Here is a 24,746-nt window from a genome sequence, read left to right as displayed (position 1 = left end):
TAGAACCAGGAAACGGACATAGGATAATTTTTATCCCGTTTTCTATTTTTTATTCCGCGCGGACGGAGTCGCGGGTAAAAGCTATATTATATAAAGGAAATGAAATAAAAGATGTTTTTAATACAAGGTATTGTTTATTAACTTTTCAGGATACATGTTTCTTACACAACATGTTTTATATATAACATGTTCATACAACTTGTTACAAAACAATATAAGTTTTTTTTTTTTAAACAAAAACAAGAAAATTAACTCTAATTTGTGCACACTAAGTTGTTATGTCACATTGTGTGTAAATATGTCCTAATATTTTTTTTTTTTAGGTTTTATTTATAAATTAGAAATAATGATATGTTATTATTTCTAGTACTTTCATAAACTATTTAAATATCAAAAGTAACAATTAAATTTTATAATATCACATAATATTCGTAAAAGTATTTAAATCTATAATTGTTTTTTTTTCTTTATATATCTCATGTGGTCCATTTAACTAACGAGCAACTGTAAGACTATTTGGTGTTATTTATTTGCCTATTTTATGTTATATCAAATAATAATTATTCATTAAGATTATAATTTTTATATTATAATAATTCTCTATAGACTATACAATAATTTTATAATGAAAAAAAAAATATTGATATCTATGAAAACAAAAAGAAAAATCCTCGATTATAATAAATTTTAAATCGTAGATATAATTAATGTAATTGTGGAGCTAGGAGCCAACATTATAATAAACTTTTTTTATTTCTATATATTAATGATATAAAAAACTACTATTGGATACTAGTTTTAATATAAGGCAATCGGAATATGCAATATGTCTTATGGCAACACATCCGTATTATTTATCCAGTAACAATTGTACATAAAGTTTCATATCACATTATTTCTACGGATGACAAATTTCCCCATTTTTTGTATTACATCGGAATGTGTTTTCATTCAAAGACTACTACTATAAAGCGATTATAACCACAGCCGCGACAAATTCCAGATATTAAAAAATAGTATTCGAAAATAAAAAAAAAGTTCTAAAAATGTATGTAAATTGTGTTGGTATAGTTGTTTAATTGTTCTGTGTATGGCAACACTAGCTGCGATATGCTCGTGCGCAGTTTGACGCGCGCCGGGACGCGGAACAGACGTGTTATTCGTTCAGTATGCAGGTGCGCATGAGTGCATCAACAACTGCGTACGGATCACAGTTGGAAGCTGGTCGTCGGTCCTCCAAATATCCCTTCTTCTCTTCAGCGACGGCTCGCGGTATTCTGATGCTGCTAGCACGGTTGGCAACACCTAGACAAATTACAACAAATAATTTAATATCAATTTTATCACAAACTAGCTTTTCCCCGCGACTCCGTCCGCGCGGAATAAAAAATAGAAAACGGGGTAAAAATTATCCTATGTCCGTTTCCTGGTTCTAAGCTACTTCCCCTTTAATTTTCAGTTAAATCAGTTCGACCGAGCTTGAGTTATAAATAGTGTAACTAACACGACTTTCTTTTATATATACTAGATAGATAATGGAATCAAATGAGTGTTACAATTTAGAAAATTTAATAGTAAAAATTTGCAAGCATCAAATCAAACTTCCCTTTTCATACTGCCTTTAGTTAGAAAACAATAAAAAGGGGAAGAGGACTACATTTGCTCACATCGGAGCTACTTGTCACCAACTTCTGTGTGTTTATTTCACTGGTTGAACTATAGATGTCATTGCTGGTTCTACCGTTGTTAAATATGAAGTTACTCACCGGCGCTGAAATCATTAATACTGGCGGTTTCGTGCAAGCCTGTAAGACGACGCTCGTTGTCTTTACCCCCACGCGGGTCATACACTTTGATATGCTTCATGTGCACCTTCGACAACTTGTCTATGGCCTTCTCAATCTCACTGAAAAATAAACAAACACATAATTAATATTAAATAGTAATCCCTTGAGGATTATTACCTTAAAAGAATGCTTATCTATATTATTTGAGATGTTTTATGGAACAATATGACAAAAATATTTTTCAGCGATTAAAATTTCAAATGGTCTAAATAAAAACAACTTTTTTAACCTAAACTTAACATACTCAAATATTTAAAACTAGTCTGTAAGAAATTGTTTTACACATTGTTATCCTCAGTAACCAGTTGACCTCAAAATACAATTGTAAATGTGTCAAGAACCTACTTTTTACCTCAACCTTATTAAAAACAAGGTGAAATGAGATAAGTACATGTAATTACTGATATTTGCATTAATTTTACAATCATTTGCAATGTAAATGAAACATAAACATTTATCAACATTAGATACATTAAAAAGTTTCATTTCGAAAAAAAATTGTAACACAAATATCTCTTGTTGCATACTTAAAAAACATGTTATCCCGTTCATTGAGAGTTAGTCAGTAAGTTAAAAAAAACGTTACTTACATAATACCATTTTCTTCTCTCATCTTCTTAGTAGAGAAGTTGGTGTGAGCACCAGATCCATTCCAATCCTGCACAGGCTTGGGATCAAACGTAACAATGACACCATACTCCTCAGCCAGTCTGTGCAGAATATAACGGGCCATCCACAGATCATCGCCTGCGGTCACACCTACAGAGGGCCCGACTTGGAATTCCCACTGCGATGGCATCACTTCAGCATTAGTGCCACTTATTGGCACACCAGCATACAAGCAGCACCTGATAATGATTGACTTCTTATTAAGGAAAATAGTGAGGCACTAACGCAAATTAAAATGAGCCCCTCTCATACTAAGGAAGAATTCAGTTGGTTCTTTAGTACCATATATTGGTATTTAGTAGTTTTACTGGACTATCAAATATGTATCGATCTGTTGTTTAATTAAGCCTATAACGGTTAAATTTACTATGATGTAACAGTACACTAGAAAAACGATGAATAGCCTAATTAGTAACCTCATTGAATAATCTTTCTTATCTATTATACTATACATAAGATAAATATTTCATAAGACAAACTTACTTGTAGTGGGCTTCAACTAAATCCCTGGCGAAGACTTTATTGGCACCAACACCACAGTAGTAAGGTCCCTGCGGTGGTGGGAATCCACCTGGGGGCCATCCAAAGGGTCTAAGGTCTGAATCTAACAGGATATACTCCTGTTCAATACCAAACCAAGGCTCGTCATCTTTACACTTTTCATAAGCCTCCTGGCATTTCACACGATGATTGCTCTCTGTAAATTTATGAAAATTATAATTATTAGCAATTGTACAAATTTTATAATGGGTTTCCACTACAATGGCACAATAACCACTTCAAACTACGAGTAACCTGAGAGAACTTTAAAGAATATACTTATTTTTGTTATGTACAAATTTGAACTTACCTGTTGGTTCCATGTTGTACTTGTATGTATCACACATGACAAGTAGGTGGTTTCCACGACGGAATGGATCCCTATAGAGGGCGCGCGGTACCAAATAAGTATCTGAATTGTGGCCATCTGCCTGACCCGTTGAACTGCCATCGAAGTTCCAAACTGGTAGATCTGTGGATATTCAATAATATTCATGTTTTATTATGTAAAAACTATCGTCAAACAACGCAATTTAATCTTCAAATTTCTCCTTTTTTTTATAGTGGGCCATATAGTTTTTTTGTATTAAATGTTTGTTTTGACATTTGAGTTATTTGACAATGACGTATAGCGGGCGGGAAATAACAAGTTGTACAATAGATTAATAAATCTGACAATGAAAAATTGTCAATTTTTGATCTTTAAAAATAATTTATGTCGATATTCCAAATAATCCTATTATTTTTGAAGAATAGATTCTTGATGTCAATAAATTTTATTAATCATAAAAATTAGAAACGAGACATTTTTTTACCAAGTATAATATTTAGGCATTAGTTATTGAGATATACGGGTAGGTAAAACCAAACTAATTTGCAACAAACGCCCCACCAAAGAGTATGTAACTACCCATTGACAATGTCAAAAAAGTGTGTCATAAGATCCTTAGGTAATTTTGTGTAAACTGAAGTTATGTAATATTTCCTTTCATACCTATTGCCTATGCCCATGTAGGTTTTACATATTTTCTGTCGAACTAACCGCGATAGCAGCGCCATTCTCACTAGCTCAAATATCCTCGTTTGACTGTAAAAGTCGATTACTGCGCTTTTTGGCTAGTTTTTTTACGTTTCTATATAGTCGGTCTATTTTTACTACACATTTTTTTAAAATATTTACTTACATCTACTAAATGTTCTAATTATGAAGCATATCATAAAATGCGTGGATAAATGAAGTAAAGAGTTTAATTACATTCCTAAAATGGTATGGAACTATGAAACTATTAAGGGTCGGAACAAAAATACCGCAACGTATCGTAATCTACACTTCTATGATTGCTGGGAGCATTATTAGCGAAACCTTTGAAGTTCTCATCAAAACTGTCCCTGTTCAGTTTCTGTTCGCAGAGTATGGATGTGTCAGGGCCATCCCGAGGGAAGTAGTACGGCGACGAGTATTCGTCCATGTAGGACCACTTCAATTTTCCGATTACTGATAGTTCATACTTCGTGTACATGTTTTCGAGGATTCTTGTTAATTTGTCTACAAATTAAGCAACATTTATCTTTAATAACTAAAAAATACAAACTAATATAAGCACTTATTTTTATGATTCCTGATTTAAAATTTAGAAAAGTATTTCACAAATTTGAGACTAACGCCGTTATTTCCCAAGAGCAGTGTGAGAGGTATTTTTAGAGCCACTTGCGCAACCTATGAAGAGCCGTCAGTTAAGCAACCCTGTTTTAATGAACGTAGGCGGCACGTGTACCGCATTCTACAAGATCGAGGAAAAAGTAGTTCTTTATCAAGCAACCCATGTCACTTATTTTTATCTTAAAAGGCACTGGCCTCATGCATTTCATCTTTATTAGAAATTAAAACAGCTGTGACCAAAAAAATAAAATAAGACAACATGCCAGGGTTGGCACAACGATTAATAAGTATAAAGTATCTAGGATAACCCGTAAGACTCAACTTCGTGTGGAGTAATACAGGTTGTTTTTTTTTTAAATAAATACAAAAATAGACAAATTTTATCCAGCAGTAGACAATATTGGCGCAACTTGTCAAAGAATAAGTTTATTTCAATTGTAGAATTTATTTTTTTAATACATAAATTCAAATGTGTAAACATTTTTGACAGCCCTGATAAGGCACGTGAAAGTTTAATTCCGAAGTGCGTCATAGTTTTAAAAACACGTGGATTTCTGATAATCGTATCAGCATCGTTAATTCCACGATGATGAAAGTCGAACCTTTCTAGATGTTAAGGTACCGACTACAAAATGCAGTCCAGTCCCTGTTTAGTCGGCTTGAATTAGTTATCATTGAATCCTATAGTAAAGATAGCATTATATGTTCTTAATTCAATTGGTAATTATTATTTGATGGATCAATCTCCCGAATAATGGGAATCCCCCGAACAAATTCTAATAAAGAAGTTAATTGAAACGCTGAAAACAATTTTTCCAGTCATAAATAAAAGTTACGAGACACTTGTATACAAAGACTATTGCTATCTCTATTCTGTCTGTGTGAATGAGAGAGATGGCAATATTGTCGTAACACAGTATGATACTACAGTGAAGACTCACCTTTAGGTATTTATAATCTATATATATAAAAGAAAGTTGTGTTAGTTACACCATTTATAACTCAAGAACGGCTGAATCGATTTGACTGAAAATTGGTGGGTAGCTTAGAACCAGGAATAGGACATAGGATAATTTTTACCCCGTTTTCTTTCTTTTTTTTTTATTCCGCGCGGACGGAGTCGCGGGTAAAAGCTAGTTTGTATATATATGTTTCATGCAGATACGAATCGCATGAATTAGTGAAATTGGCATTGCGCCTTCACTTTACTGCGATAAATTAAAAATAAGCGTTTGAAATTACTTCACCTAACCTTTGTTTATTTACACTGCTCGTTAAATATTATTAAACACATTTATGACCGGATGTTATTTTTGCAATGTACCTAATTAAAATGGCGTAGTCGGAGGGTCCGCGCATGTGATGCAGATGTTTATTAAATGCTTACGGTGATATAACAAACTTTCCATGATTAATATCACCACAGGAGCTATATAAAATAACATGAAATACTTCGAAAACAGATCGTAAAAAATTATCACTGAGAGTACGTTGCGTATTTAACAAACTTAAAGGTAGATGGCGCCTTCATTATACCTTAGTTTTTCACTTAGGAATAAATTAATAGAAATGAAACGTATACCGATTAAGTTTTGCATGGCAATAGAAGTTAATTTTCTAGTTACATCTAACAAAAAAACTTATGTAGAAAGAACAGCAATTTGTTTAAATAACTTAAAGAATCTGTTTTATTTTTTTGTTTCGGTAAATTTAAATATGAATTAGTTATGTATTATGACTACATGACTATGTATGCCAATGAATACTATAATTTGAGGGTTATTGTATACGAATATTTTCTTAAATTATTGTTCAATTATATATTGATTCTAAAGAAAATTAGTAACACTTTATTTAATATTCTCATTTAAATAGGTTAAAGACTTTTAAATATTACTGTTTTTGACTACAAAAGAACAGATCATCTTCAAAAATTCTTTAGTAAGCGAATTACGTCATGCGTAGATAAGTAATATATAATTTAACCTTGGTCTTTAAACATAAATATTTGTAGTTTTATGAAAAAAAGAAAATATTAAAAAGTCATTTCAGAGTAAGTCTAACAGTATAGTAAAGTTTAACAGTATAATCTGCCGCACTCGACCTGTGCAAATTACTCTTAAACGAGGTTTAGGCTAAGCGCCATCTGCGCCCGGCCACCTCAAGCCCGGTGAAACTGTAAATGCCTCCTCAAGGCAAACAGTGACTACTCAGTCACAAAAAAAAAACCTGTGCAATACTACGACTACACAGACGACACACGCTTGAAATTTCTGAACCCTTCGCAACATTATTTAAAAAGGAACGGGAAATAGATTTGGCGAGAGGACGTATAGGAAAGAAAACACATTCTGTACATCTACTACTCCGTCCACACAAGGTAGGCAAAGCAATCTATTAATGTATTGTAGATGCAATTTATCGGCAGTAGTCACTTCGCCATTATAGCGTCAGCTATCTCGTTTGCCACGTTCTGTTGTAAAAAATCTGTACTCACCTTTTGGTTGTTTCGGGATGAAGCTTAGGGTGCGATCCTTGCATCGCAAGTGCTCCCCTGTACCGTCTACCCAGACGTAAGTGGCGAGCACCTTATCCCCGGGAAGAGGGAGGTCATTGTACCTGCCCAGCAGGGTCTTTGATAGGACCGCATTCGGAGAGTTGGTGAGCACAGGGCCCGAGAGGATTTTCGGATTATCTGCAAAATATATATATTAATTATATCCTTAATAAGATATGTTAAGATTTGATTCTATTGTCTTAAACTGTTGCCAACTATAATTCCAACAATTCATTGAGAAACTAAGTTATTATGATGTTAATATTCCCGGAATATATATATTGCACAAGATAGATTACAATTATCTTGTCAAATTATATTTTGTAACGTAGGAATTTATTTTAAGATTTTCCATTGCTTGGTACCATATCAATTGTTATAGGTTGACTTTTGAGATTTACTGCGTATGTGTTTCAAATATTAAGCCAAAAGGTTTATAATATCTTATGCGCCGACCCTACGTCAGTGGAATAAGACATTACTGAATAATTATTTGTTTAAGTAGTTCCACAGTTTACACTTAGTTGCTTTTAAACGACCGTGGGTGCGCAGTTATTTAATTAGAAGTATATTGACTCGTGAGCCCAATCGTGATAAAGACAAATGTACAAAATTTTATTTACAATCCGGTACGGAGTGATATCGTAATTGCTCTTGCGTACAGAAATACCGATGCAGTGGGGAACAATGGCCGCGAGTTGGCGCGCTCGTCAAATGTCAAAAGTGGAAGCGATCGGATACGATGCTGTGATTCAATGAAATATTAATGACATTAATTGTTCGAATAGATAGATATTGAATTTATAGCATTGTTTGCAACAAATATTTCAATATGATAGCTGCCTGTGAAAATTGTAAAATATTCAGATAGGAATTTTGACAGCCATTCCAGTTCGTTAATAAGAGTCGTTTACTTTTATAAAGATGGCGGGAAGTCTTCGGTGAAATAAGATATAAATACTGTAGGTACGTGACTGAACACACCTATTGTTAGTGAAGATACAATTCTAGCTTAGTAAACATCTATTGTCACGTATTCAGTGCTATGAAATTTGATCTCGACAATGCATGGGAGACTTCAAGCGAAATGTTTATAAGATAACTATTTGTTATTATAGTGCGTATGCAGCAAGTACGAAGAGATTGTTACTAGTCGGCCTTGCAAATGATCTAAAGTGTACGTACTTTAATGATATCCGAAATAACCACCACCAGGTAGCAATCATTGAATTATAATGAAATATTACATCATTAAAGTAGAACAGTAGTCCAATCATTAGTTTATAATGAAAAATATATATTCCTAATCATTGCCGGTATTAAATTGCTTTAATTTCTTTAGAACGAGGCGTTTTTTAATTTCAATTATTTAATAAGTAAGGACGAGGTAAAATTGTAACTTTTTCATCAAAAAAATTAATTTTTGTGATTATCTCTTACAAGGTCTGAGGTGGATGAAATTATTTTTTTATCATTTAGTATACTATTTTATTTTTAACCTATATTGTATTATTTCAACAATATCTCAGGTTTTTGTTGCTTAACCGTTATATAGTTTCAACCAATCGTATTATCGAGTTTCAGTTTAGTTTCGGCTGTGAGATAAAATTACAATAGTATATTTAAAAATAATAAACCTTTAAAACGAACAGAACCTTTTTCTTTCATTGAAAGTGTTATTTTTTACACATGAATTAAAAAAAAAACTATGTGCTTAACTCCTCGGACAGTACTGATATATCCATAAATACATATTGAATTTTATCTCACACTGTGAATCATTTTTAAAACAAACAAACGATTTCGATAGGCATCGAAAATAAATCACATTAAAATATCAAGGCAATATATAATGTTTAAATGTCAATGACATATTGACATATTGTTTTTTTTTTATTTTAAGAATGTACAATGGCTTTATTGCGTAAGTCCAAAAGTTAAAAATTAAAAATGTAATTTTTTTTTGTAAAGTACCTATCTAGTGATAAATCTCGGCTAGCAAAAATATATCTTTTTTAATGTTATTGAACCTGTACATGTTTATTTATTGGTTAGATAAATATTTTTTTATATTACTAAGACAAAATAATAACGACTTACCTTCAATTTTTCCGTGGCCAGCGTCAGACATTTTTACGACTATCCTTAGGTCCTGTAACAAAGATAAAATTTCAAAATAAGTATTGAAAATAAACCAAGAAAAACGCAACAAAACATACAGTTATCACAATAAAATAATATAGGAGGTACAGAATGTTAATATTTAAGTTATAATAAACAACATTTTAGTTGACACGTCGCAGAGAAAAGTTCCCCACGTGTCAGAGGAAATGCGCTAAAAGTTATTTAAACAAATCTTGGTATCTACTAATAAAGTTTAGTTTATAAAATAATCACATTGGCCAATGTTGGTCAAAATGCGCGCGCATTGCAGCAAACTACAGCGAAAGTGAGTGATAAATGAACAAAACAGCGAATCGTCTGTAAGAAGATTAATAGTCTATATACATAGAGATTTTTATACAGTTCTTATAATCCATTGTGACACCTAGTTGGGTTGCTGACCATGGGTTCGAATCCTGCCATTCGGCTATTGTCGTGGATCTTCAATCACAAATCAGGTTACAAGAAATATTAGTAAACAACATCATCTGCTAATGATTTTAGTGTAAAACTTCCTTTCCTACAACTAGTTATTTGTTTATTTAATTTTATTTTTACGTGTACGTAAAACCAGGCGTTGACCGTCCGACATAAAATTTCCGAAAGCTGGTAGCCTCAAACAAACCGGACTTCGATAAATGTTTCGAGGACGACGCGTTTTCATGCATCAAATTAATAAACCAAACATATATATTTTACACAAACTATGAATGAACTTCAAACGTACGACATTTCATTCGCTGGTATTTGTGTTATTTATTTCCATCTGTCACGTGACTTTGAAGTTATCGTATTATTTTAAAATTGACGAGGAAAAAATCATGACAATGACCTAAAATCCCTTGTATGAAACGCATTGACCTTTTTAGATTGTCACAAAACAGAACGCCTACGTATAACACACAAGAATATTTTATTCACAAGCAATTGTGCTTTCTTTGTTCAAAAAAAAAAAAATTACATTTCTTTTCGAGTCCGATGAGACAAGACGAAGTCTGCTGTCAGTTAAACTGTTCTTCTATGTCCTCTTAATAATTAATCCTTTTAATAAGTCTATGAACTTTTGAAAATAAATCGCAATCTAGTATCATACATCTTTACAAGACCTTAGTACTCGTGGTTACTTTATCTTAGTATTACTTATCTTAATCTTTCTAGTATTATAAATACGAATGTTTAGATGGATGTTTGTTTGAAGGTATCTCCGGAACGGCTCAACGGATCTTGATGAACTTCGGCACACATGTAAAACATAGTCTGGAAGAACACATGGGCTACTTATTAATTGTTTCAATTCAACACGGACAGAGTCACGATCGACAGCTAGTTTATTTAATAAACAAAAAATATGCGCTGATAAAAATTAGGTTAAATTTAATCCGCATTTTTTTACATACCACTTTTTCATCATGATTTCGCATCGAGAATAATTTTACATAGAAATTAAGTTATTTTCAAAATTAAAAATTAATTTTAATCACAATAGTGATATGATTGGATAATTTTAATCAAGACGGGTAAATTTTTTTAAATCTTTTATATACCAGTTCTATGTATATTTATGTATCATCCTTGACATTTCAAAAACATTTTATTACAAGAATTTATTATAGCTTACTTCTAATCACGTTAACAAACGAACGCATACAAATTAATATCCTTATGTTTTTTTAAAAATTTAGAATATATCCTTCTTTCCTACCCCTCCCCTTCTTTCTTCTCCTTCCCCTGGCAAAATGGGCAAAGTCACTATTCCATTTGTGCCCTCTGCCAGTCAGTTATAAACATATATATGTTATTTTTATAAATATGCCAGAACTAAAATTACGTTGCTTAGATACGTTGTGGAAAATATTTGTGGAAGCTTTCAACTTTAGTGCCTCACTCACTTCTCTTAGTAGCGGCAACATCCCACTCACCCCCACTTATAAGTTACCCCTAACAAGCTTTTGCTTTCTAATTAACAGAAGAGATTTACTACGTAGAAAAAGTTGGTGGTAGAGATTTCCATTGTGAAATATAATCATTGTTTATAATCGTTAATTACATTGTTCATAACACAAACATTGCATGAAAAAAAAAAACTTTTTTTTTAATTTTGGTGTTACTTAATTATTAAACTGTTGAATGTCTTATTGTGTTATCTGTTTTGTTTGTTATATCTTTTTAATGTGATGGACAAAATAACATATTTTATTCGTTTATTTTATCTTGTTGAATGTGCAAATCGAGTCAGATAAACTATTGTTGTTTACTGATAACTAAATGCTTTCGGCAACAAAATAAACGTTGACAATTATCATATTTATATACAAGATAATGTTATTAAGTTTTTCTAGTGTTGTTGCTATGGAAACTTGGAACATGAAAATACAACTTCAGTAACAATAATATAAGTTATATAGTTCGACAAATATATTATGTAGTCCAGTGAATGCGCTGTTTTCGCAGTTACTACTACTTCTGCTTTTGCAATTGAAGTACGAATAGACTACGACATTAATATCTGTATCTAGAATCTAGAGACACTCGTGTTCATACATAGACACTCGTGTTCATACAGAGACACTCGTGTTCATACAGAGACACTTCTTCACACTAAAAGTATCACGTATAGTTTCCTCGTCTAATTCTACCATTACAGACATTAATGTCGCAATTTCTGCTGTAGTCTATTATTACGTTAAATCGAAATGCTAGTCTGTTTTTTAATCACCCTGAAAAAAATGTTTGAAGATTGCTGTAGATTTTTAAAGTTAATTTCTATTATTTTAATATTATTGTCAACTTTTTTGAATTGATTATATTTCCGATGTTTTTTTTTAAAAAACAAAATAAATTTAAAAATAAATGACAACACAAGACAATGTTTGCAATTATTCAATTACAGTTTAATTTTATCTCGCTTACAAATAGAATTAGACTCGCGCCATAAATGCTAAATGTGTCTATGATAAGGTTTAAAGGTCACAGAGAGGTGTTTTAATTAATAAAAAAAACTTCCTCGTATCTATGGTGAATAGAGCAGTCATATTATAAACAGGAAGAGGCCTCGGGCATTCGCGTGTTCAGAATTTACTCGCGGTCACTACTATACTACTTTGGGCGAAGTGCCAATCGATCTCAGCCATACATTGGCCACGTTTCGTGTCAAGAGCAATTTTCACTCGACTAACACTTTTCTGCAGAAGTATACCGCAGTACTCAGCAGATGCCAGAAAATCTTTTTGCAGATTGTATGTACACTTACATACAAAAATGTAACAAACTTTATGGAAATAAATCTAAATTTCGCTTAAAATCAAGGTCATCTATTAAAATTACACTTCTACGGTTCAGTAATAATACACTTCCTCGGAAAGTGAGCGGCGGGAACCTAAATATGTTATAAGTAAAAGTTCGTAGAACGTACAGTTGAAAAATTAACATTTACAGTTTGTAAGAAATTCATGGCTCAATATGAAATCGCACCAATCCAATATCATATTGGATTTTTTTAAATTGTATATAGATATCTTAATTGTATTATTTTAGTGATTTTATTTTATATTATTAGTAATTTAAGTTTTTAAAATGTAAATAGATATTATCATTATTATTGGAACTTTTTAAATTTTACAGTAGTCAAGTAGCATTAAGGAAACGAATGTGATATTATGAAATGAATTGGTTTTTAATTATAAATAAAGAAATAAAGAATATCCCGCACCCCAGGTCCCTGACTTCGACCATGTTAGGGGAACGAGAGGACGGCACAGCGCCGCCCAAAAAAAAAAAAAAATATCATATTGGAGTCGATCACTGCAGAAGCCCACTTCTATGATCTTATCTTACTTTATATTGTCATCCCTTTCAATTCACTTTGACTAAACAGAGACTGTATATCTTCTAATATATAAAATTCTCGTGTCACAGTTTTCGTCACCGTACTCCTCCGAAACGGCTTGACCGATTCTCATGAAATTTTGTGTGCATATTCAGTAGGTCTGAGAATCGGACAACATCTATTTTTCATACCGCTATTAAGTTTTTTTTAACTGCGCGCGGACGGAGTCGCGGGCGACAGCTAGTATATTAATATAAACGTCACAGTGCCAGTGTGTTTTCGATTCGCATTCGCTGTAGTGTGTCACAGACTTAGGTACTTATTGGTTTTAGAATCGGAATGCAAAGAGAAGCTATATCGCGGAGGTATCTGTTTTATATCGTTGCCAGTTTATTAAATCAACGTTTGGCAAATAGAATCTAATATATATTAATTAGATATGAATACATTTTAACGCCAAAGATTAAAATTTATTTAAAACATTAATTTGTTCCTTGTAACAGTCACATTTTTGTATAAAAAAGATCGTTATTTTATTAGATATTTAAGTTTTAACTGATTAAAGTGTAATACGTTCTGATTACATTCTATTTAGGTCACGAGGTTAATACTACGAAGAAACTATAATTACCTTTGAACGCGATAAAGACTAAGCTATTATTAAGACTTTAATTACAACAATAAGGAAAGGGATCTATTTTGACGAGTTTTAAAAGTCATTTAAATGATATAGGTATAAATGTATTGTACAATTTGTTTAATAATTAAATATTTAATTTAATATTATAAATTTCTCGATCAATTTCGTAAATTCCAGAAAGTTCGAAAGAAATAATTTTCTCCACTTAACGATATCATGACATTATCTATCCATGTTATACAATATCATTTTATAATTAAACTAGCTTTTACCCGCGACTTCGTCCGCGCGGAATAAAAAAAAATGCACACAAGATAAAAAAGTTCCTATGTCCGTCTCCTAGTTCTAAGCTACCTCCCCATCAATTTTCACTGAAATCAGTTCGACCGATCTTGAGTTATAAATGGTGTAACTAACACGACTTTCTTTTATATATATAGATTCTTTTATTTATAGATTTGCATAAAAAGGTTAAAAAATTAAATAGCGTAATGGCCGCCATTTAAAGGGATGTGACGTTACTCTGTTTACAAGTTTTAGGCGTTCATTTGTTATGGGATATAACGCGTGCATATTATTTGTCATCAGATAAACGGACAATTTTATGTCAACAACAAACACGTATTGCTGCAAAGTCAGTTAAAACGCATTTATTATGAAAACATAGCTGAGAAGTATAATGGCTGGGTAACGTTATGTATGTTTTCATAACAACTTCAATTCAGTCATAATTAGATTTTCAGACAAGTGTTAGTTGATCAAAATGTTATGTGGGAATTTGCGATTAGTGATATAGACACATTTTTATTGTTTTTTTTAAATATTATTTTGTAATGTTTGTACGTGTACCTATCTGGTATACGTTGTTTGTTTCTTTCTTTAATTTATATTTACTTAATAAGTAGCCTATGTGTCCTTCCATACTGTGTTCTACGTTAGGGGTATCAAATTTAAATAGCCGATTCTCAGACCTACTCTCTCTCTCTCTCTCTCTCTGTCTAGCTCGTATCCCACATGGTGTTGGGGTCGGCTTTCCCAATCAGTTTCCTCTACATCGCCCTGTCCTCGACATCTTCATCTGAGACTTGGCACTCACTGATGTCTTATGTTATGTTCTCAGACTTACTGAATATGCATATAAAATTTCATAAAAATCTGTCAAGCTGTTTCGCAAAAGTATGGTAACTAACATTGTTTATTTTACATATTAGAATAATATGTTATTATTAATTTATATTTCTTTATATTTTTAGTATTTCACTTCTATTCTCTCTATATGATGTAAAACTTAATCTACTAATTGTTATAAATACTAAGAAATGGCCTGAGTTTTCATGAATAATTTGAATATGCTATGCAGTAAGCAGAACGACTCGTGTTGTTGTCTTTATTATCCTATATTGTCTTTCACATCGATCTATTTTTATTCATTTCAGGCTTCACTAACTTTTTAATACATGTCACATATTCTTCTTATAAAACAGTTCTGATCATACAAGTAAAAATTAGACACAATTGAATCGGTCATTTCAAAAACCACTTAAGTCAACATTTTTTCCAACATGCTTTTTTTACAGAAAATGGTTTTTCAAAGGTAGATGTGTATTCTGGGTGAAAACAACTTAAGTCAAAACATTCCTTCCTCTTTTAATAATACCGATTGATTGAACATTCATTCTCATTATTGAAGAAAATAACTTCTGTTTCACTTCCATCAACGAAAGCCTATAATTTGAAAGTGCCCATCAATAAAAATAAAATAGACGATTTAAAACTAGTTCAAGATAGCATTCCGGAAGAGCATATGCCATTTTATAACAACATTTTTAGTCCAGATGAGAATGAAGGAGAATATGACTATGTACCATAAAGATATTAAAACATGACAAATTAATACATGTGAAATATTAATAAGATTATTTTTAAGTGTAATTCTTAATTACAAGCAATAAAAAATATGATTACTAAAATTTTTTTGGTTAAATTATATACCACTAAACCTATTTCTCGCTAAAACAACATAAGTCAAGAACTGTTTATCAGGTTTTTTTCATTATTTCTATTAATAAAGCGAAAAGATTATACGCTATTTTAATTTTTTACCCCTCGAATACTAAATTAACCATAAAGAAGCTCTTCAAAACTCATTTGTTTGTGTATGAAACAGTTTTTATTGATTTCTGAAAAATTAAAATTTTGTGACTTATGAGGTTTTTGAAATGACCGATTCAATTGCATTAAGGTTTTTATATAATTAATAAACTTACGTTAGACAAAAAAAGGTCAATTATTTTTATGAATCCTATCCGATGATATTAAAAGCTGTAATATTTACAATGTAACACGAGTGTCCAGTCCAAGATGTTTATTGCCAACTACTGTACAAAATAATCACATGAAATAAGGTACTTTACACACCGTGGTTTTCTAGCTACCAACATCACAAAAGTCAAAAGGGAAAACTTGTAGAATGAAATGTATACTGTATATTAAATAAAATATAAACGACGTATGTATAATATATACAGAGCTGTTATTGCATTGATTATTGTTTGTATAAATTTATCAGAAACAAATGTTTAATATTAATAGTTTTATCTATTTAGGTGAAGCACACATAGATTACATCATATTAAGTATCTATATTACGAAAACAAAACCGTTAAATTGATAGGTCTTTATAGATAAAAAATTTATGCTTAAAATGAAGCAATTCCATGTGACAGCGAGATTTTTTTAACACGTAAAGTAGCTCTTAGGCTACTCCACTCACGTATCAATGTTTCAATTTTCATAAAACTTAATTTTATACGTAAAATCTTTTATTTCCACATTCTTCAAAGTCAATTCGTTAACGGTAAATACACGTGAACCTACATACCAGAAATATACTAACATTTTGGCAACGCTATTCTCTCTATTCAGAATTTCGTAGCATGATCAATACGTAAAGGAATATTTTGTGAAAATACGATACATTGCCAGATTGTGCTGTTATATCTTTTTTTATTATAAACAAGACAACTAAGGTATATCGACTTTTGCTTGGTAACTTCAAAGATAACTTTTCCTTTATTTATTAAGCATCTTTAATATTCTAATATTATTTATTTAATAATATTTGTGTATGTACGTACACCCTTAGATGTTTAAGCAATAAGTTTATCTAAGTGGCTTAACCGAATCGTGTTATCAATCTTGTTTAGGTCAAGAACGTTTTGTCGACATGTTGCGTAGTGAAGCAACTGAGTTATTTGACCTTATTTACAACAGCTACGCACAAATATCTTTATATACAACTTAATCATGTATTTTTAAAACGTTTATAAAGTCGTAATTTTTAGAACCATATTGTACATTAATGATTGTCATCTTTACATAAATATATACAAAAGTGGCAGAATTTATTTACAACAAAGGCGGCTCTATACCAACTCTGTTCCTATATACCCAAAACTTACGACAGAACACAAAATGGACTATTATTCTTTTGTATAAGATAATATTTATATTTACAACTAGCTGTCGCCCGCGACTCCGTCCGCGCGCAGTTAAAAAAAAATGGGGGGGGGGTTATGAAAAATAGATGTTGGCCGATTCTCAGACCTACTGAATATGCTCACAAAATTTCATGAGAATCGGTCAAGCCGTTTCGGAGGAGTACGGGAACGAAAACTGTGCCACGAGAATTTTATATATTACGAGAGATAATATTTATTCACTTGTAACACTGTTCATCTGAACGTTGTATCGCATAACGTCATCTGATTAGCAATCAATTAACTCCGACCAGTATGGAACATTAAGTATGCAAATTGCATCACAAAACGTTTGTTTACAACAACAATGGCTTTAATACTGAGTACTCACTTGTTCTCGATGTTATGTGAAGTTGATACTTCTTTTAAGGTCATACAAGGTTAACATTTATGTTAAGGTTAAGTCAAAAATTTAAATCACTTAATTAAAACATACTAATTGTCACCATAAGAGCTGTGGTTTCACAAGTATTTATTATACAATGGCTAGTTTATGACCAAAGTTTTGTAGATTTGAACTGATATTAATTTGACTGTCCGAAACGGGCAGGAAATAAATGACCTCGACTGTTCTTCAATATCTGCGCTTTATAGAATCTTGTTCTATTTATGAAAAAATAAATTTAATAATTTTTAAGCTTAGATACTTTATTCAGATAGTTTCTTGACCGAATACGAACTATGACATCGAATAATATGCATGTTTCGTTGCATTAAAGTACATAAATATAAGAAGCCTAGCCAACATAAATATGGAGATCTTAACACATAAAGATATATCTATCTTTATCGATAACATTACATATTCACAGCAAATGATGAAGTCATGAAAGACATCATAATAAGGAGCTCTTGGATTTATAATATACGGACGTATGCCGTACGCGGCCAAACATTCCTAAAGACGTAGATCAGAAAATGGAATCAATTTAATATTCACTCGAGTATCTTTCCGTAGTTCCAAAAATAAAATATCTGAAAACGTAAATATAAACATCATCTTCATGCCCTTTTCCCTATAGAGGATCGTCAGAGCAGTATAATAGTCTTCCATACATACATCAGCTGTCATTCGTCCTTTCTTATAATATTTATTAAATTAAAAAGCATGCAAGATATTAAACACTATTTTATCTGAAATTTTAATCATTTTTAATTGTTATTAATCTATATTTAATGGTTTTTAACATAATATGAGCTGTTAAATCGCCTGTTACTAATTAATCCGATAATAGTTTGAGATGATGTAATTTTAGCTGATGAACGCGGGAAAATTATTGGGTACTTTATTTTATCTGTGCTGATAAATATGCTCGCGCAATTTTATATTAGAAAAATCTTACTAATATTATAAATGTAAACGTTTCGATGAATGGTAGAATTAATGTTTATTAGAAGGTGTCTTCAGAACGGCTCAACAGATGTCGCTGAAATTTGGCATTTAGAACATAGTCTGAACAGAACAAAATAGGCTACAAATTTTTTTATAATGCCGCTCTGACGGAGTTCCGGGTGACATCTAGTATATAAATAAAAATAGACTATATGTATATACAAGTATATAACTAAGCAAACTATATAATGGATTAAATACATATGTTGTAATATGTTATTTTTCCATTGATTACAAATGTTGTTTGTAATAGAATTGACATCGAACATCGAGTAACGGCTTATCATTACAGTTTGAATAACAATTGTTTTCTGATAGCTCATTAAGTAACAATAGGTATTAATATATTATTATTTTATTATTGTTTACGACGATAAACATAACTACACGTTTGTTGTTCTCTTAAAGTAATCTATTTAATTATTTATTTATGTTCCATTTAGTATTTTAAAATGTCTATTCAATATTCAAAGATAATATTAATATTAATATCATTGTTGTAATTATAAGGAGAGTATTAAATTTGATGATTTAAATATTAAATATTAAAATAAATTTAAAAATACCTTTTAACCGTGACCTAAATTTTGTAGGTAGTTGAAAATAGAAAAATAAATTAGAAAACTTTAAAAACAAAAGATGTCACCGACAATAGTTGCACATCATTGTATATTATATAAGTTTTAATTATAAAATAATTATATATTAACAGCTTATCTACCACACGTTACATACTAAGAACCCATATTTATATTAATTGTACGTGTTTATACATAAATTTAAAACAAAGGAAAATCTACAATACGAATCACGCTGCCCTTATTCCGCTCAGCTGTTATATAAATATAATGTGTAAACATATGTACCTATATAGTCTGATAAACTTATCTGGCCCGGTGAGAATGGCGCTGTTACTGCTGTTAATGCTAACGACGGAGCGGCAATTGCCATTTTTATAATTCCGAAATTCCATAAAAATAACATGTCTGATGTTATCACATTTAAGTAAGTTTGCTAATGTGTTCGGTTGTATCAATTTAATTAGTAATGAATTACTATATACTAAAATTCAGGTCATAAGTTGCAATTCAATTGCTAGGAGTTGCAACATGGACGACTATCGTAAGAAGTCAGGTAAGTTTTGATCTCTCGTTACTCGGCACTCTAAAGTCCTACAAGGAAATACCCCGTAGCAATTTTTTGACAACAGGGGGCCGCGTGTGTGCTAATTTAATTCCACTTTTGTCTACTGAGCCAAAAATGTTTATCGTTGTTGGGAAAATGTCTGGTGTTCGTACGTTAGGTGCGTGACCCCGTGACTCATTTGCCATTTTTATTTTCACAGTGAATATTGCGTTCGGGCAATGCAACTGTTCTTTCCGCAGTGACGCATTATCATCGTAAAATAAGAACAGCAATACGAGCAGTCTTTGACCTTTCCTTTGTTTAGTATTAAACAAAGAGACTAAAGGAACGAAGTTGACCTTTCCGTTAGATTTTCACACTTCTTATATAACTATATATAACTCAACGATAAACTATAATAATAGCGATTGTTAATGTAAATTAATTCAAGTATACTAACCACCAAAATTTTGGTATCGCTAAATAATAACCAACTGTAACACAACTCTTCATCAACTTAAAAATAGATAGGGGAGGTCAGCTCAAAGCGGCCACCTTAACTTTGGGTAAAAAAAAAACCTATCAAACGATTGATTTTCCACAAGAATTTTATACTGATGGCAAAAGAGTTTATCAAATTTATGATTAGTGAAATTTAAAGTCTCCAAAATTGAATTAATAAGCATATAATGACTAAATTACGGCAACTTGTAAAAAAACCGCTTTGCCCGAGGAGCCGCCTAAAGCGGCCAGGGGGGCAAGGGCAAATTGGCCAGCTCCAAAGATACTGCGTTTAATTGTTTTTTTTTTTTTATTTTCACTTAACATACTTGACGAAATAAAATGTCCAAAAAATATAAAGAACATTATTTATTAAAGGAAATATTTGACATTAATTTTACCCGTCTTATACTCAGTTGGTAAATCAGTTTATTTTCTAAATAATTATAATTTAATCAGATACAGTTTTGTGTCATTATTCTAACTTAACTGGATATAATTCTTAAAATTAATTTAAATGAACTTATTTAGTTTGAAAATATCAGTTACAAAACTTCAATTACGCATAAATTTTAAGGAACTTTAACACAGTGCCATTGGTCCACCCATTGTCACAGTTGCCTGTGTGCCAGGCGGCGCTCCATCTAAAAGGTTCATCCCCAAGAAAAATCATTAAGGGTGGTAGGAATAATCCTGCAGCGTTACAGCAACAAATAACTGTGGTCGTTCTTCCTCGCTCAGTACTGGCAGTGAAACCCACTTGCTTTTTACCCAGTCTTGTTAAAACTCTAGGTGGTTTGTTGGAAGACGTTTGAATACCCGTCTCGTCCATATTATAGAGGCGCATAGCATCAATTTGGTGCTTCTCAGTTTCAGTTTTAAGGAGGTCAAAAAATCTATATACTTGGGATCTGTTAAATCCACGGGCTCTGGCTATAGATAATATGTATCGCCCGTGCCATAAGATTTTCATCCCATGATGCCTGGCGGGTTTTTCTCTTATAATTGTTCACCATCTAAATAAAATAATTTAGCATTATCTATCTAACCATAATATTTTTAATATGGGCAAAGCGGTCAGTTGGCCGCTTTGCCCTGGCCGCTTTACCTTTTTCGGCCATTTTGTTTTAAAATTCGGCTGCTCATACTTTTATACATTTACGTTTCAGTAAATTTTGCACAACTCAAGCCAAATAGATAAGAAACAATATACATATCATAAAAGGATTTAAATATAAAGAGGTATGATTAAAACAGGATGAACTTACCTTGCATTTTTTTAACAAAACATGTAAAAATATTATTTTCGAAACCGTGGTCAAGTGATCGCTCCCAACGCTACCGAATGATTGCCTGGAGCAGGGTGGGAGGTTCCTTATGTGACAAAACGGTAACGTCGCGCTCTCATTTCAAATAACCGAAAAATTAAAAATGACCGCTTTGCCTCCTGTGGCCGCTTTGAGCTGACCTCCCCTACGTCATCAGAAATGAATTATATAAGGCAGTCATTTGTAAGTAGGTCAATTTACCCAAATACGAGTACAATAAAATAAAAATTCCTTATATTTTTTTAGGTTGTTAAAAGTGGAGAGTTTGAACGAAAAATTCTTTTAACATTTGACAGTCCAATTATTACAGAAAGTATTTGAAGATCTCCGGCATATTTACTTATACTGTGGATTTCTACTGCCTTAACACATAAAGAAACATTTCATCTCTGTTTTTGGTACAAGTATAATCTCAAGGATGCATTGTCAGGTGGTGAGGTGAAACTTTTTGATATCAATTGTGTTGTATATATTTTTTGGTTGTGTAACGTGTATTCAAATACATTCCTTATGTATTTTATATGAATAACAATGATCATACGATCCGGTGTTAATGTTAAACTGTACCCTCACTATTACTAAAACAGGCACAACTTGATAATAAACGAAACATTTGCATCACAGTTATCGACGAGCTGACAATAAATTTCATTCCTTATTATGCGTAAATAAAACATTTATCGTTTTTTTTTTCTCAGAATTGCATAATAACATCAGTAATATTTTCCTCAAACTTACTAATATTATAAATGCCAATATTTCAGATGGAAGGTATCTCCGGGCTCAATGGATCTTGATAAAATTTGGCACAGATGTAGTCAGGGAGTACATAGTCTGGGAGAACACATAGGCTACTTATTAACTTTTTTTTATTCCGCGCAGACGTAGTCGCGGGTGACAGCTAATGAAATATATGTTACTTTAAACAAATGTACGAATAGAAATTGAGTATGCCATTTATATGCGTCATTTACTGTATAATATTTAATTTAAATATTTATTTATTAAACTACTTCGTAACGAAAAGTAACTATATTCCAAATCTGAGAAGATAGAATAATGACCTAGTCAAAGTTAAACTGAAAAATTACACCCCTACAGGGCTTCCCATGGAACCCTGGTATGTCGTGGAACAATACTTAGGGTTCAGAAGTTGAAGAACAAATGTAACAGCGGGGGGTTCCCCAATTCAGTATTATTTTAAAGGGGTCTATGAGAAAACGTTTTTGAATATTCATTCTATCCATCAATTAGTTTTAATTTCGTATCCTTAATGTACTACTTAATAACACTGTGAGTGATTTATAATTGTTGATTATGAAGTTAAAAATTGTGGTATTAGTATAATGATTTATTAGTAATCGGTAATATATCTAAAAATAACCTTTATCGGTGTAATGTGGCACTTGGATCGGGAAAGTCTTTGTTGTGTGGAACCCGGATTACATTATCTTATCATTTTATTTAAATAATAAAATGGGATTTACAATCTTGTGATACCAAATTGTCATAATGCGGATATTTTTACTTTGTGATGTAATTTTTATAAAATTTTATATTTTTTTTATTATACGACAAATATAATTTATAGTTTATCGGTTAGCTGCGGTATCCGGGTTCGATTTAGTCGAAGTAAAAAAAACTTACTACGAGTATGTGAGTTTTTTTATTAGTTAACATATTTGATATATCTGTCTTTTTTTAGAAATGAAAAAATATATATATTAAAGTTTTTCTCGTGCCAAGGTCACATTATAAAATACAAATTGGTTTAGATATATAATTAACTAAAATATATAATTTGTCAATCAATTAATATAGATTTATAATTATTACAGCATATACAGTTTTCTAAAAAAATCCGGCATTGTAAACATTTTAGTATCCGTTTTTGTTTTCTTTTTCAAGCGGGTAGTTGCTCAATTATATTTAGATTTTTAAATAAAAGCAAAAGAAATATAAAAAAACGGAGACAATTTTTCTGGAAGTTATTAAATTTTATTATACGAGTAGTAAAATGTAATACGGTAGAGTATTTTACTTATAAATTACAACGCTTTTCAGCGCTATTATATCGTTCATAACTTTGTTAGAGACCTATTTATTTTGTACGGCATTCGAAGCGTCACAACTTTTTATTTTTCACTAAACCACCGGAACTACGTTGTATGTAAAATAAATAATAAATAGCCTAGAATGTACTACGTACAGCAGTATTTTTTAACATATAAATATGCAGCAATTTAAAAAATAAAGACACAATACTTTTTATACAAAGTTAAGAGGGTATTTAACAAAACTTTGCTTATACGTTCTCATCAAACCTTAATTACTAATTCATTGTGAACAAACCTCAGTAAATCGATTTTTTAATTAGTTAATCATTCAATTTCTTGAAGTGTTTACAATATTCTTTTAACAACGAGTACAATATGTGTTTTCAATAATAACCGCACGCAATTCAAAATTAAAAATTGTGAGTTAAAAGTTGAGATAGAAGTTTTACGAATGCCTCGTTCGATGACGGGAACTTGTGCATAATAATAACGTCTTTGGTTTGATAATTAAAATGTTTTGTAACGTACAAAAAGAAATGAAAGTTCGCTAAGCAATGCAATACATAGCGAGCACATTTTGATGCACCGGCCACGGAGAGATTTGGCCGGTGTTGCAATTCGCAATGCAACGCTGATGGTGGGCTAGAGGCGATCGCACTGCACGTTCTAAGACGAGAAGTTTCCACCGTCGTAGTGCGTGCCAGAACACGCTCGCGCACTCCCCTGAGTCCCTATATCGACCGAGGCATAACTTGAAATAAGAGTGTACAGTACCTTGTTTAGTCCTTGAAAGTTGCGCGCGATGCGTACGTAGTATGCTAGGAGCAATGTTCAACAATCGAGACGACCAGCACGCGTGGCGCCGGGAAATTGACTGACATCTGCTCCGCGTGCGGACGTA

The 24,746-nt window shown here is 31.7% G+C and overlaps 1 protein-coding gene across 1 annotated transcript; it reads right to left on the bottom strand.

Annotated features, from left to right (window-relative positions):
• Positions 1 to 798: 798 nt before the first annotated feature.
• Positions 799 to 24,746, bottom strand: LOC106717260 (glutamine synthetase 2 cytoplasmic). Its single transcript, XM_014511040.2, has 8 exons — positions 24,620 to 24,746; positions 9,374 to 9,425; positions 7,214 to 7,411; positions 3,367 to 3,528; positions 3,000 to 3,213; positions 2,438 to 2,695; positions 1,767 to 1,906; positions 799 to 1,305 (listed from the first exon to the last, which is right to left on the bottom strand). The coding sequence occupies exons 2-8, from the start codon at positions 9,402 to 9,404 to the stop codon at positions 1,157 to 1,159; spliced, it is 1,152 nt and encodes a 383-aa protein (XP_014366526.2). The 5' UTR covers positions 9,405 to 9,425; positions 24,620 to 24,746; the 3' UTR covers positions 799 to 1,156.

This window comes from Papilio machaon, chromosome Z (assembly GCF_912999745.1).
Source record: "Papilio machaon chromosome Z, ilPapMach1.1, whole genome shotgun sequence".
NCBI lineage: Eukaryota > Metazoa > Arthropoda > Insecta > Lepidoptera > Papilionidae > Papilio > Papilio machaon.
Note: the sequence above shows the minus strand (reverse complement) of the source record. Positions and strands in the feature narration are given on the sequence as shown.

Bases quoted from the DNA above. Each gene is read 5' to 3' on its own strand.
- LOC106717260 (XM_014511040.2), bottom strand. From the start codon at position 9,404: ATGTCTGACGCTGGCCACGGAAAAATTGAAG. The intron at 7,412-9,373 runs GTAAGTCGTTAT...TATATTTTGCAG, and splicing joins TGGCCACGGAAAAATTGAAG to ATAATCCGAAAATCCTCTCG. The intron at 2,696-2,999 runs GTAAGTTTGTCT...AATCATTATCAG, and splicing joins TTAGTTGAAGCCCACTACAA to GTGCTGCTTGTATGCTGGTG.